Here is a 15,286-nt window from a genome sequence, read left to right on the forward strand (position 1 = left end):
CTGAACTCCGTTTACTAGCTCAACAAACCAAAGCGGCAGTATTAGCATTATCTGAAACTTGGTTAGACAACAGTGTAACAGATGCTGAAGTAGAGATTCAAGGTTATACAATCACAAGGAAAGACAGAAATCGAAATGGAGGAGGAGTGTGTATCTACATAAGAAATGATGTATCGTTCAATACAAAACCTGAAATGAATATTGACAGTCTAGAATCAATTTGGATTGATATATTGCTACCCAAGTCGAAACCTATTGCTGTTGGATGTTTTTATCGCCCTCCCACTTGTAAAGCATTTCTTGAAAACTTAGAGTCATCCTTCTTAAACTTAAGATCTGATTGTGAATTGTATCTTTTAGGTGATTTTAATATTAATTTTAATAGTCAAGATGAACCACTATTGAAAAGGTATAAAGATGTATTAAGTTTATTTAATTGTTCTCAAATTATAGACATCCCTACTAGAATAACCGATACTACAGCTACTACTCTTGATCATATAATTACCAATTCAAAAGAAAAAATATTACAATATGGTACTTTAAATGTTGGTCTAAGTGATCACTTGATCACATATTGTACCCGTAAAATATGGAAATGTCAAATTAACAGACATAATACAATACGTATTCGTAGCATGAGACATTACAATAAGGAGTCCTTGCTTAACAAACTTGCTAATGTTAATTGGGAGTCAACTTTATCATGTAACGAAGTAAATGAGGCTTGGTTTAGGTTTAAAACTGTATTTTTAGGTGTCATTGACGAAATAGCTCCTGTGAAAGAAGTTAGAATTAAATGTAGAACTGAACCTTGGATGAATGATAATATCCTTCTGGATATTCGTCAAAGAGACAAACACCTATTTTTATTTAAGAAATACCATTGTAAAGACATGTACTCTAAATATTGTAAATTAAGAAATAAGATACAAAGAGATGTTAAGAAAGCTAAGTCAGAATATTTCAAAACTAAGATTGAGGAAAACAAGGGTAATCCCAAAAAACTTTGGCAAACCCTAAAATCTACAGGTTTTAGTCAACAAAGTAAATCTCAAAATACAATTGTACTTAATAATAATGGTCATCCATGCACTGAACCATTTTCTGTAGCTAATCTCTTCAACAAATTTTTCACTAATGTTGCTTCTTTGTTAACTGATAAATTACCAAATTGTAATAATATATTTGGTGTTAATACTACACCCTTCAAACAATACTATAAGAACAAAGGGATAAAGAAGAACAGTTTCGTTTTACAAACTATATCTAATGATTTTGTACTTGACCAACTAAATTCTTTAAATCCTAGCAAAAGTACAGGACTTGATAACATTCCTGCTAGATTTCTTAAGGATGGAGCTAATATTATTGTTCAGCCAATAACACATATTGTTAATTTATCATTATCTCTAAAGGTTTTTCCTAATGATATGAAATTTGCTAAGGTCACACCATTATTTAAAAAGAACAATAGGCAGGAAGTTAGTAATTATAGACCTATTAGCATCTTACCCGTAATATCTAAGATAATCGAAAAAGCTGTTTTTGTACAATTACATAACTATCTCAATGAAAACAATGTAATTAATGATTTTCAATCAGGTTTTAGAGGAAATTATTCTACTGATACTGCTTTAATTAATTTAACCGATCATATAAGATCTGAAATATCTAAAGGTAACTTTACAGGTTTGGTGGTCCTTGACATACAAAAGGCTTTTGATACAGTCAACCATCAGATATTATTGCAAAAACTGGTTCATATGGGCATTGATAAAGATTCTTTATTATGGTTTGAATCATATTTGAAAGATCGCAAACAAATTACATCAGTAAATGGCGTTCAGTCCCAACCATGTACTATATCTAGCGGAGTTCCGCAAGGTAGCATTTTAGGACCTCTTTTGTTCATATGCTACATGAATGACATCCCAATTAGTGTAAATTGCAATATTATGTTATATGCTGATGATACGATATTGTTGTCTTCTGGTAATGATATTAGACAAATAGCTAATGATTTAAGTTCAAACCTGGAATCATGTAACAACTGGCTTATAAACAACAAACTATCATTACATCCTGATAAAACTGAATCAATATTGTTTGGTACTAAAAGAAAACTTAAGAATGTTCATCATGATTTTGCTGTTATGTTTAAAAATAAGTTGATATGTAAGAAGAATATGATCTCATATCTTGGTTGTTTGCTTGATGAAGACCTGTCTGGAGAATCTATGGTTCAAAAAGTTCTTAGTAAGACTAATTCAAGACTTAAATTTTTGTATAGACATTCTGCATGTCTAAATTTCTTTTCTCGTAAAATTCTATGTTCGGCACTGATTACTTGTCACTTTGACTATGCATGTTGCTCCTGGTTTTCAGGTGTTTCTAAAAAACTTAAACAAAGACTCCAAACCAGTCAAAATAAAGTTGCTAGGTTTATATTAAATAAAAATAATCGTGCACATATTGGTAAAGACGAACTGAACCAAATCGGTCAATTATGTCTAGAGGATAGAATTTGCCAACTCAAACTTAATCATGTTCATAAGATTTTTTATGGAAAATCAGTACCTTATTTGACTGAAAAGTTTCAAAGAGTTTCATCTAACCACCATTATATGACTAGAAGTAGTGTCAATGGTTTTTCAGTTCCTAAATCTGATAGTCAAATATCTAAAACGTTTTATTATACAGGCATAAAGGCATGGAATAACCTACCTCATTCCATTCAAGAAATAGAAAACAAATTTAATTTTAAGAAAAATGTTAAATCACATTTCTGTTCTACCAAATAACTATATAAGTCAATCATAGTCTCTAATTTAACTGTTTTTTTTAATATTATTGTTATATTTACGTGTTTAATGCTATACTTTGTAATGATTATATTTTTTATTTTAGATTGTAAAAGGATCCCAATGGAAATAAGCTGATAAGCTTTTTGGGCTATCCTGGAAAATCTCTTATAAATGTATTATTTGTAATGTCCGTAATTTATGTTATCACTTTGTATGTTTTTTTTATGATGATTTTCCAAATAAATTCAAATCAAATCAAATCAGCACTCATTAAAAAATAAGTGACGAAAACATCAAGATTTTTCCACACATTGTCATTAGCAGGAAAACGCATGAAATCTCTTGGTTGGTAAAACATATTTTGTGCCTAGCTTACCTGGACAAACCAACAATGGCCCATGCTCTCCAGAGGGAGGGCTAAGATAAAAAGGTTAAAGGTTCTTAGAGCACCCCTCTATTAACCACTGTTGGTTTGTGTCATTTAACACACAGAAAACTAAGAAAGTAGCCACTTGTCACTCACACTCTTCAAATTTATAAAAAGAATTGTTAATCTTAATTGATACAATTATATATTAACCTCTATTTAGGAGGAGACACATTTGGATCCCAACAAGGTGTCCCATGATTGGCCATAGTTTTAAAAGAATTCATTGGGTGCCCCATAAATAGGGGTGTCCCAAAGAAGGATTCTACTGCTATACTATGCATTTTATGAACATGGCTTGTATATCCTAGCCATTTGATTGGATCATTTATTATTTTCTCACCTTTCAACGATTGAAGGTACTAAATGATTGCGCATACTAAACGTTCAGCTGTTTATAAACATTGATTGACTTTGATGCTGTAGGAAGGTAAATAATTTGCGATAGAAATCCAACATGTAGTATGTTTCGTTTACAACTAATACTCTGCACCCAAAGGCCTATCACTGTTTAGTTATCCGCTTGGTAGAGCGGATAACTCCTTGTTATTGTATGGGATCAATATTTTTTTTCTGTATTATTCTTGGATCCTTCCTTCCTTTTTGTGAGTCGCGTTTCTCTAAAATGTGTAAACATAACATTTCATAACTTTGACAACATATGGGCATTTACGTGAAGTTGTGCACCTCCTATTTTTGAATGACGTCATAGTTGCGCAACGTGACTTACGCGCAATTTTATGAATTTCAATGATTGATTATAGATTAAAAACCAAAAGTCATTTAGTATTGACACTTTGACAAAATTTAAGTCATATCAGGGGCAAACTTTCTACGGATTAAAAATGGCATGTTTCACAAGAAGTTACGCGCGCACGCGCATTTAAAATTTCAAAATGCGCAAAATTAATTTCTAATCAACTTTTTATGCGTTTCTTGTCATTTTGAGCATGTCAAAAATTCCCACGGGCGCGCAATTTTTTACGCACGCGGTGCGCACGTAGCGTTAAAAACATATTTTTTTCTCTTGAATTATATTTTTCAAGTCTTTCCTAGTAATTTTGAAAACAATTTAGACCTTTTCCAGTTTAAATAACGCCATACGAACACGTTGAATTAGACAATTCGTGCGCGTTTTTTATGAAAAAGCTTAAAAAATCGTCAAAATTATGTCTTTTTTTAAACAGTCATAGTTTCTAAAGTAAACCGTGAACCGTTTATTTTTATTACAAAATCTAGAAGTTGATGAGTTGTAGATATCGGATCATGCATCGATAAGGCTAAAAAAACATTGTGACGTCATCGTATGGCCACACGAATGTAAAATATAGGATTTTTGTCTCTTTCGTTATTGCTCATCACATTCAATGGAGCGCATCACGCTTATCTGTATTCCTTTTTCTCCTAAATTTATATATTGTGTAGGTCAATCAACTTTCTTTAGCATGAGATAAAAATATTTTAATTTTTATGACGTCATCATGCCTAAAAATTTTAATTACGTGTGTCATTAATTTCATCTTTACAGTAAATTTTAATCTGTAATAGCTCGTAAGAATAAAATGTGATAATCACGATTAAAACGTTTTCTGGAAGCTATTGGATTGTAGATACGAATTCATGTAAACATTTTGCCAATCGGATGTTGTGACGTCATCATATGGCCAGTTGAATAAAAAAAGTCGTATTTTCATATTTTGCGTAATAGTTCATCACATTTAAAAGGGTGCGCATCTATATTTTACGTATTCAAATTTCTTCTACACGTTAATATGTTGTTCCTGAGATAATTTCCTCCAGAAATTGCTATTTAAGTGTTTCATTTTGATACCGTCGCCATGTTAAAAATTGGAATAAATGGCGGGTCCCGTAATTTCACCTATTCTACACTGTATGTAATATGTATACAGATTATACTCTTTGCATGTATATACTATATGACACAAATTGACAGAATTCAGCACTAACAGCATATCATATTCTTCAGTTCTTGTCATAATGCCATAATCTTTATCTGTGTGCAATATTCCAACGTATGACGTGCACGTGGCGTTTGTCGTTGTGCGGATAACTAACTCGTCAAAGTGACGAGTTTCATGTCTAGTTTGTATTCACCTTGTATATTTCTTGCCATCCTGACCTTTCCTTTTTTCTACTCGACTACCTCTTGTCAATATTCCAGCTTAGAAAAATAGATATTCTCACTTTTCAACTCATAAAACATTCATTAAATGTATAATACTCTAAAAGTTTTATAGACAAGTTAGAAATGCGAGTGGCATTTAAAATAAAGAATCTTCAGTGTAAAAGTATTATATGATGTAATTCTGAATTTAAGTATTTGTTAAGAACGAATCTTTTAAAGTAAATTTAGCTTAAACCTGCTTCTAAATTGTTATGTTTCATTCTCTAATAAATGAAATTAAAAAACAAAAGATATTGAAAACATTATCAAATTTGCTTTTAAATTGTTATGTTTCATTCTCTAATAAATGAAATAAAAAAACAAGAGATATTGAAAACATTATTATACTTTATTTTACATTTTTATGTTTCATTCTCTAATAAATGAAATAGAAAACAAAAGATATTGAAAACATTATTTCAGTAAAAATCAATTTACGAGAAACTGCAGTTCTTGAGAATGTGAAAGAATAGTATGACTTCCCTTTGGGAATAAATACTAGAATGACATTCGTTTTAATAATCCGTCTGCGAAGTCCGGGCATTCAAATTAAGACATAATTCATGGAAAAATCATCAAATGAATCAAGAAGCCTCAGAGTGAATAGAAATAATTTATGACGAATCCCTTTATGAGCCTGCAAAGAAAAATCAACTGACCTAGCGTAATATACATTCCACAATTTGTAGAAGCTTTCAAAATCATTAAAATTCAAAGTTGATTACAGTATCAGTATTGTTAATCAAAAGAATGAAACAATATTAAAGATAAAATGAAGAATCCAAATTTGAATAGACCATTTTTCAGTTTCAGTGAAAGATGTTCTACTTCCATAGAAAGAAAATTAAACAAAGGTTTCACTTATAAAAAGACAAAATTAAAGTAAAATTTAACCAAAAACCCATTGACTGGCAGGCGATTAATTTGTTTTGCTAAATTACACTCTTTCAGGTTAATGATGATTTTTTAAAATCCAATTGCTTTAAATTACACCTTTTCAGGTAAATCATTTTTTTTAGTCAAAATGAATATTTTATTATATAATGACATTAAAATGGCATATTCAACAAAAATGTAAAAACAAATTAAATGTCTAAATCTATTTTTAATGAAAACATAAAATTGCCATTGCCATCCACTGCACTAACATCACATGATTCATCATTGACGAATGAGTATATTTTTGTGATTTAGGTTTTTCCATTTTATAATTTTAGAAAACAGATAGAGATAGAAAATTATGTCTTTAAAAAAACAAATAAAAACACAAAACTACAGTGTTTATGCAGATTTACATTTTAACCACTTATTTATAAAAATTCTCCACATTTAACGAGTCGCAAATTAAAATTGTATATTAACGAGAAGCTTTACAATTTTACTTTCAATCCATAACTTTTCTTTCAAGTTTAATAAGTGTCAAAATTTCTCTGCTTTTTCTGAAGCTGCATACTGTATATCGGTTTGTCCAGGTATTCTAAGCACGAAATAGACAGTACGCTCTAAATACTATAATAGAAATATCTTTAAACGTTTATTTATAACAAACCAAATTGTTTTTGACATTGTCTGATTGGCAAGATATGTTAGAACAGACAAATGGTTCAGTATGCATTAATATCTTATTCATTTCGAATAACAATATCTGATTTGTCAAAAATGTCACATGACACGTCTATGTATCAATAATATAATTTGTCTCAAGCATTCATATATTCGGTTCAATCTACCTAATAAAAAAATAAATCTTTGACATATAGAATGATTAAACAGAGAAGATGGCAACCTTATATACACTGATGATAATATATCTATTAAATAAAAAGATTTTAAGTTTGGACTCATATTACTGATAAGATTTATAATTCCAAAAGCAAATTACCGAAAGATGACAATGCTGTGGGTATCATCAGTGGCTATACAAATAAATGAGCAAAATCTTAAATCAAAACCATAAATTAAAACTACTAATCTATAGTAAAACAGTCAGAAAGAATATATATATATATTGTGCCAGTTCTGCGGTACATTTCATTTCGAAACCTGAGCTGCTCTGACGAGATCTAATAAGATCGAAACAGTCTGCAGATTGGATATATATATATATATTTTATATAATTAATTTTTAAATGATAAAGATGAGGAAATCTGTGAGAATGAAAATTGGGAATTAATTAGGCTTAATACATCATTGGTACATTAACCTGTCATAGATGGGTACGTTGCTGATAGCGTACTCTGTTGCATACAAACTTTGTTTGCGTCCTAGTGGGAACCAAGCTTAACACATCATTGGTAACTTGTCATAGATAGGTATGTATATCTATATTCTCAATTTAAAACATTTACTTACCAATTAAAAGCTTAGGCCACTGATCCATCCTGGCAGACAAACCCTTGTAAAATATTTGATGCAAGAAAAATATTGTTTCACTGCAAAAGAAATTTAAAATTATGAACAAAAATGAAAATATACAACATCAATATTGTATTTTATATCTTAAAACTATCTTTTGAAGACATTTCTGTTCCCTTAATAAATTTAAATTACTCGTTAAAAATTTACATAATCCTATCTGAAAGACAGAAGCAAATTAAGCAGAGTCAAAATGTACACTGTTCATTAATTTTAATATGAAGGGCACGAACAACATTAACGAGTTCCTTTAACATAACTACGGTATTTTAATCGAAATGTTCTAAATTATGAAATATATATCTATATTAATATCTCCCATGATGCTATTAAATGTAATGATGTTGAAATTTAATGAAGAAAAACATTCAAATTTTTCCCCCGGTGATATTGATGATCAAAATTGTTGCCAAATTTAAAAGTTTTTTTCGTCTTAATTAGAAAAAAAGTTTGTATAACAGCCTGGTATTTACATTTTAATTACTGTTTTTATTATCAGTAATCATACAGTATATTCAGTCAGACATAATGATCTCAGAAGTTGAAAATTCATTTGCTTGACTATTAACAATAGGGACTTTACGAAACATGACGGTTACGGGAGGACGACGAATATCCTGTGTTTGCTAGAGCGTAAAATCATATACAGTCAACACAGCCGTTTTATTTAGTATGCACCGTTGCGCGAAGACGACGACCGGCAGTCTCTCCCTCCTATGTCTTGTGGGGCAGGACCCTTCTGAATAGCTTGGCTCTGGTGATACAGAACAAGCCTTTCTAGCTAGGGCCTCGCTTTTAACACAGCCATTTTAACCCAATAAAAATGTTATTTCATTAAACAATTAAATTATAAGTTCAAATATTATTCAGAGTTTTGAAAATTCCACGTTTAAGTGTATAAATTGTATATTTAAGATTATATATACATTATTTCTAATCGTTCTCCGTAAACGGGAAAATGGCAACTTTATCGTTCTCAGAAAGTTAAGACAACGGAATTTCATGCTAAGCACTGCCCACTTTGTTAAAGCTCATGAATAAATTATTCATGAGCACCGTCCTATGGCTTCCCGTCATGCTTCGTAAAGTCCCTAATAATATACTGTATAGTACTGTGCAATATTGTTACTTTGTTATTTTTCATTGTATATATCTTTTAAAATTTACAAATAGAGATATTTGTTGTCAAAAGAAATAAAATAAAAACTTTATATCACCTTCAACATGATCAATCAAAAAGTTTATTATATCAAGTTTAAAATTTGTATTATCAGGTCCATAAAAATATTATTCTTTTCCAAAAACGTGAGCGGAAAGAAATCCTATGATAGTTGAGACAATAAATACCCTTGTATACATTACCGCTAGTACATGTATACATATCACCTTTGATATTTGAATGTAATAATATTCCTACAGAATTAGTAACGTAACCTACTTTCATCAGACTATCTACCGTATAAATGAAAATAGTATTAGAATACTGCGAGTACATTTTTTTTGCAATATAGCGCATGTAGGAGTGTATTATGCTGTTTATTTAGGTTAATACTCTTCGTAAACCATGCTTTGAACTTTTAAACATTAGCTACAAAAGAGTTTGTTCCAATACAGTGGCTTTTTACAGAGCTTGGTAAAATATACTGTATAAATACATTTTTATAACAATAAAAGTGGCAGAAATAAATGGAGGTAATGCATCCAAAATAATATTGGTCCAGTAACAGCTTACAAAGTCACATTATTTTAAAAGACAGATCTCTTGCAAATAAATTGAGATTTTTAATATGGTGTACAGGTAGTTGATATTAAATATAATTTGTGTGTTGTGAAAAGGGAACCATAGCACTCATATTTATGTTATTTATTTATATTCATTTTCACATCATCTGAATAACAAACAGTAGCCATTACAGGATCGGAAACCCATGTTCTCAAAACCAAATCACAAGAGGTGCTTGTGTAGTGACGATGTCAGCAAACATTTGAACTGCAACAGAAATAGAACTAGGACCCTTGCAAGTATGTCAACCACTACAATTGTGCATATCGGAAAGAGTTAAAGTCCTAAAAATAGCAACAGAGTATCTTGTTTTTAGTAATATAATTATTGTAATAATTATGTGCAAAAGGTAAAGTAGGTTTATACAGTTATGACATCACTTGATAAGAATTTGTTTTCAACATTAATTGACATCATCAATGACATCATCGGAGGTGTAATTGCAATAAAAGTAGATCATTCAAAGATCGTAACATTAGTGTTAAACGTAAGTAAGATTTCCTTAACAACAAATTGTACAGTATGTGTTGCTAATAAGATTCCCACGCATTTCGTACAATCAAATCAAGTATTAATCATGAAAGTTAGATACATAAAGGCGTCTTGATAACCTTGAACATACTAAAAACTGATTCACACCTTATAGCTATAAATCTTGCATGATGATGCAAGATCACAATATGATCACATATATCCTGTTTGCCACTGTACAAAAGCTATAAGGATTACAAGGAGATGCTAGATCACAATATGATCACACTCATTAAAAATCTTGTTCCCTCTATATTACAGCAAAAAGGTTTGCAAAGAGATGCTAGATCACAATATGATCACAATATGATCACACTCATTAACAAACCTATTCACTCTCTACAACAGCTATAATAGTTGCAAAGAGATGCTAGATCACAATATGATCACACTCATTATAAAACATGTTCCCTCTGTACAACAGCTATAATGGTTGCAAAGAGATGCAATAAGGGTTGCCAGGAGATGGTACTGTAGATCACAATATGATCACACTCATTAAAAACTCTGTATATCATTCACATCAATAAGGGTTGCGAGGTGATGCCAGATCATAATATGATCACACACCACACTATTTTTAATCTATATTTTATTTAATTTTACCTGTTTAAGAAAATTGAGTTTACATCCTCATGAGAAATGATTGGTTTCTTGGCACTGGCAGCCATTTTGAGTGGCCTTAAAAAGCAGGACACAAGTAAAGACAACTGTTCCACATATTCACGTTCACTTTCCACCATGTTAAACACAATATTGTTCCTTTTCCGCATACTTTCGGCATGTGGGGAACGGATGTAGTCCTGCACGATAGCTTTCCATCGGCGTCGACACAGCCAGCCCCTAAGAAAGCTCTGAACCTAAAGTTAAACAATATGAATTGATTATTAAAACAGATGCAGTATATAACACTACATTGCCATTATGGAAAGAGGTATTTAATGAATGTTCTACTTTTTGAGTTGTATCTCAGAGAATTGGCTATTATTGGTCATATTATGTCAGTCTTGTATTAGACGACGAATGTCATGCCTGTAGATAGGATTTTTAATGAACTTTTATTCCCAAAAAAGGGACATTTGGACCATGCACTATGGACTAGGTGATGTCCAAGCTTTTTAAGAAAAGGCTGTTTAGGCCCAACATAGAAGATAACATTTGTCTGCTTCTAGATAGGTAGGATTGGCCAAATTATCATAAACTTGGTCTATTTACTTGGACTTTCTCTTTTGGTCGTATTGTTTGATAGACTAAATTGGAAAATGCTAGATTACTAATTTAAAACAAAATTGATTCATATGAGGTTAAATTAAAAGTCATTAAATTTAAAGCAATTAATGAATTATTTAACTTACTCAATTCTGTAATACTGCAATTAATGAATTTTTAAATAAATATTAATGACAAAACTAATTATTTATAATTGATTGATTGTAATTTCATTATCCCCTGACTTGATAATTCATTAGTTGTTTCAAGATGGCTTGGTGATCATGTAACAGTTTTACTTTCTACAAGATCTGTAAGATTTTTATGAATTATCCGGTGTCACTATGAATGTTGAACCAAATGATGCACACGTAACAACATCTTAAGGTAACAAGTCAGCGATGTATGAAATATCAATTAAGTTTGTGTGCATCTGGACTGATCTTGAATTTGACTAGACTTCCCTGTAATTAATGTTTATTGTTTGACTTTACAGGTATAACATGATTTTAGACATAGTAAAGGGGTTAACAACTACAGAAGCATATGCTATATAATTATTTTATGTTTGCTTTAACTATAAGCATAGAGATATTATAGTGATTTATTATAATATTAATAATAATAAATGTTTGATTATTATGATTATTATTATACTACAGTAAAGTAAATTTTGTTTATGTAATTTAATTTAGCAAGCTTTTTTTTTGGTATAGTTGACTGCTTCGTAAACTACATTGAAACACAAATAAAAGTCATGTTTATTGTAGTAAAAAAAAGTAGAATAATTTTGTCATGGTCTCTAAATAGTTATTGTACATCACTCAAACAACCGTAACATACTGTTTAAAAAAATTCTCTATGGATGAAAGAAGAATTCACAATTGAAAGTGACAGCCGGAAATGGGAGCACAGTTAAACAAAGATCCATTGATAATTTTGTTCACTTTATCTGTGATCATTACCGGTCTATTTTTAGATAATCAATACAAATCAATAAATTATCAAAGCAAATTATTGGCTTGTAAAAGCCATTACATCCTGTTTTTTAAAAAAAATTCTAATAATAATTAAAATTATGTCTAAAAATAGATCAGTGGAATCTGTATAAATGAAAAAAATTAACTAATATAATAATATTAATAACAGATTTTGAGAAAAAGGTACCCCACCAGAAGCAAAGTTATAATTGTCCAAGTACATACACTATAATACCTAATTTACATGTTACAAAACAAATGTAACAATTTTTCATGTATCTCTTTTGTATAATTTTACCGAGATAAAAGTGTTTTAAAAAACTAGTTTGTCATGGTGTAGTATTAATGTATAATGCAGAGAACAAAAAATTAATCAGAAAGATATTTACTGTGCTACATCGATGTTCTCAGATTTTACAGTATGTAACACGTAATGCTTTTACACGTTCATATCACGGTAACAATTTGTTACAAAATGTCACATTTTGTAAGATTTTTGTATGTGTGAATCAGATATATTACAAGCACTGAAAGCACGGCCAAAATGACATTTCACACCTGTTTAGATAAATATTACCTTAAATAGCATAATAAATAATGCAATTCTATGTGCTGCTAACCAACATGATGTATATTTTACATAAATCACGACACTGCCATTCTGCGTTAAGCAAATGATCCATTTTACGCAAATAATGATTGATGCGTTGAATTAATAATTCATTTAAGAATTGACCTACGTTGTTACTCATTTACAATTCAATAAATTAATATTATAATTATCTAAAGATTAAGTGAATTTTATTAGCCAGTGTGGATCTAGAGTACGCTGACATTTGAAATGGATGCCATTATGCATATATATTTTAATATACTTTTCCATTCGATGGGTGTTATTTCCAACAAAATAGTGTTCTTTTTCGCTTATTGTATATCTATTTTAGATAGAAGACTAATTTAAGTGTATTTGAACAGAATTTGTGCATAAATTTTATATAGATGAGCCTAAATTTATTTTTTGTAAACCAATAATTTCATCCTACATACTGGTTTTTTTTTATATATACAAATATAATAAATTAGTCGAGACTTTATTACATAATACCAAATACTGTAAATGTAAATAATTTATGGTTGTAAATGATGCCACTTAGACTAGACTGAAGTGTACTTTTATTTTTATTTATTTCCAGTTTAGCCCAGTGGGTAAACGGATATTCAAGATTCCCTCTGTACAACTTCTAAATTAATTTCATTTTATTCTTTTCAAAGACATAATTTCAAAGCAAGCTTTTGCTTGTGGTAAAAAAGAAGATTCCATATAAAAATATTAAATTACTTAATTTATTATATTTATTTCAAAAACATGCAATTGCAAAGCCAGTTTTGGCTTGAGGTAATAAAGACAATTTCATATATCATCATAAATTAGTATCAAATCTATTTAATATCTGATTGGTTGGAACCTTGCCTTAACATATTACCAATAGTATTCTGTTTGTATACTGTGCCTCTTTATTCCAAGGGAATAAGGCTTATGCAAATTTAATCAGAAACGCTAAACACAAAATAAGATTATTTTATAATTACCTTAATATCTCTATCACCTTTAGAAACACAAATTAGGACTCTTTAAAGGATAGCTCCTGGTTGGAAGTTTCTATTGTTTATTATAAGCACTATATAATCCCCATTTATTATTATTATTATTAATAAAAATAGTTTGCTTTACTTTGTCAAATTTATTATTCTTTCAAAAATGCATTAAATTTAGATTTAACAAAATGTCAATTTTGGTGAATATCTTATAACATTACAAAAAAGTCCTGACCACCACAAAAATGCTTATTTCACAATAATTATTCTGCTTTACCTCTGACAAAAAACAAATGGGGTTATTATTAATGCAATTAATCGAAAATGTGTTTTATAATAAACAATAAAAAAAAACTTAGAGCTACCCTGTAAATAAAATTATTTTCTAAATTACCTTTAATATCTGTTTCATTTCTTCCGACTCTTCATTCTGATTCTGGTCCTGTAGTATGATATTTGCAGACCGCTTCCTTTCTCTATGAAGGATATTTAACTGACAAAAAAGACACAATTATTATTATTAAAAAATGTACTACTGACGATTTACATCTATATACCTATACAATTATTACAATATTGCATACGATGGAACAGGTAATCTTTTTATCTTTACTTATTAATTCTTGAAGATGTATTTGTCCCCTAAAACATGAAGATGTATAAACTTTGAATAGGCCATTTTGTAGTTTTAATAAAGTAATTTACTTTTGCAAAAACAAATTAAAATAGATAATGGTCGCTTATAAAATAGACAGTTAAATTTAAAACAGTTTTTTAAGGTACTGTAAATAGTTCCCGATCCAATTTTTGGTCAAAGGGAATAATTATTATGTGACATTAAAATGTCTATTCACCAAAAAATTCTGTTTAAAGATTATTTTGTTCATATATCTCTGTTTGTGAAATGTGGTGTGATCTTTATATCTACACTTTTCTTCTGATCCTTCTCAAATAATTTTTAAAATTACAGAAATATCATATATAGTATTAAACTTAAAACCGAGTCTGTGCTCATAGAAAAAAAAGAATTATAAATTTAACAAAAGAAAAACCATTATTCTTTATAGAACATTTATGACCGATTTGAACAACATATTTTAAAAAACGATCAAAAATGAAATTTTACTAATTATGACAAGACAAATGTGTACATCTCTACTAAATAAAAGGATCTAAAATCTACAGTTTGTAGGAAGAGTTACTTTAGGATGCAAAAAAATGGAGGTTGGGTCAACATTAGGTCAAAGGTAATTCATTAAGGTCAAAATGTGCAGTCAATTTTCACGATTCTAAACTAAATTTCATGCAAAATGTTTAAAAAAATAACATTATAAAGAGAATGAGAACAACTG

The 15,286-nt window shown here is 29.6% G+C and overlaps 1 protein-coding gene across 4 annotated transcripts in view; it reads right to left on the minus strand.

Moving 5' to 3' along the window:
- LOC144845794 (ras-specific guanine nucleotide-releasing factor 2-like) overlaps nucleotides 1–15,286 on the minus strand; it is a 111,459-nt gene that overhangs the window by 30,560 nt on the left and 65,613 nt on the right. For all 4 annotated transcript variants that reach the window (XM_078703233.1, XM_078703235.1, XM_078703234.1 and 1 more), the window contains exons 5-7: nucleotides 14,329–14,427; nucleotides 10,756–11,009; nucleotides 7,773–7,852 (exon numbers count right to left, since the gene is read on the minus strand). In XM_078703233.1, the coding sequence (XP_078559359.1) occupies nucleotides 7,773–7,852; nucleotides 10,756–11,009; nucleotides 14,329–14,427 (433 nt within the window). The remainder of the gene's footprint in view (nucleotides 1–7,772; nucleotides 7,853–10,755; nucleotides 11,010–14,328; nucleotides 14,428–15,286) is intronic.

Source organism: Antedon bifida, chromosome 6 (genome assembly GCF_963402885.1).
Source record: "Antedon bifida chromosome 6, ecAntBifi1.1, whole genome shotgun sequence".
Lineage (NCBI taxonomy): Eukaryota > Metazoa > Echinodermata > Crinoidea > Comatulida > Antedonidae > Antedon > Antedon bifida.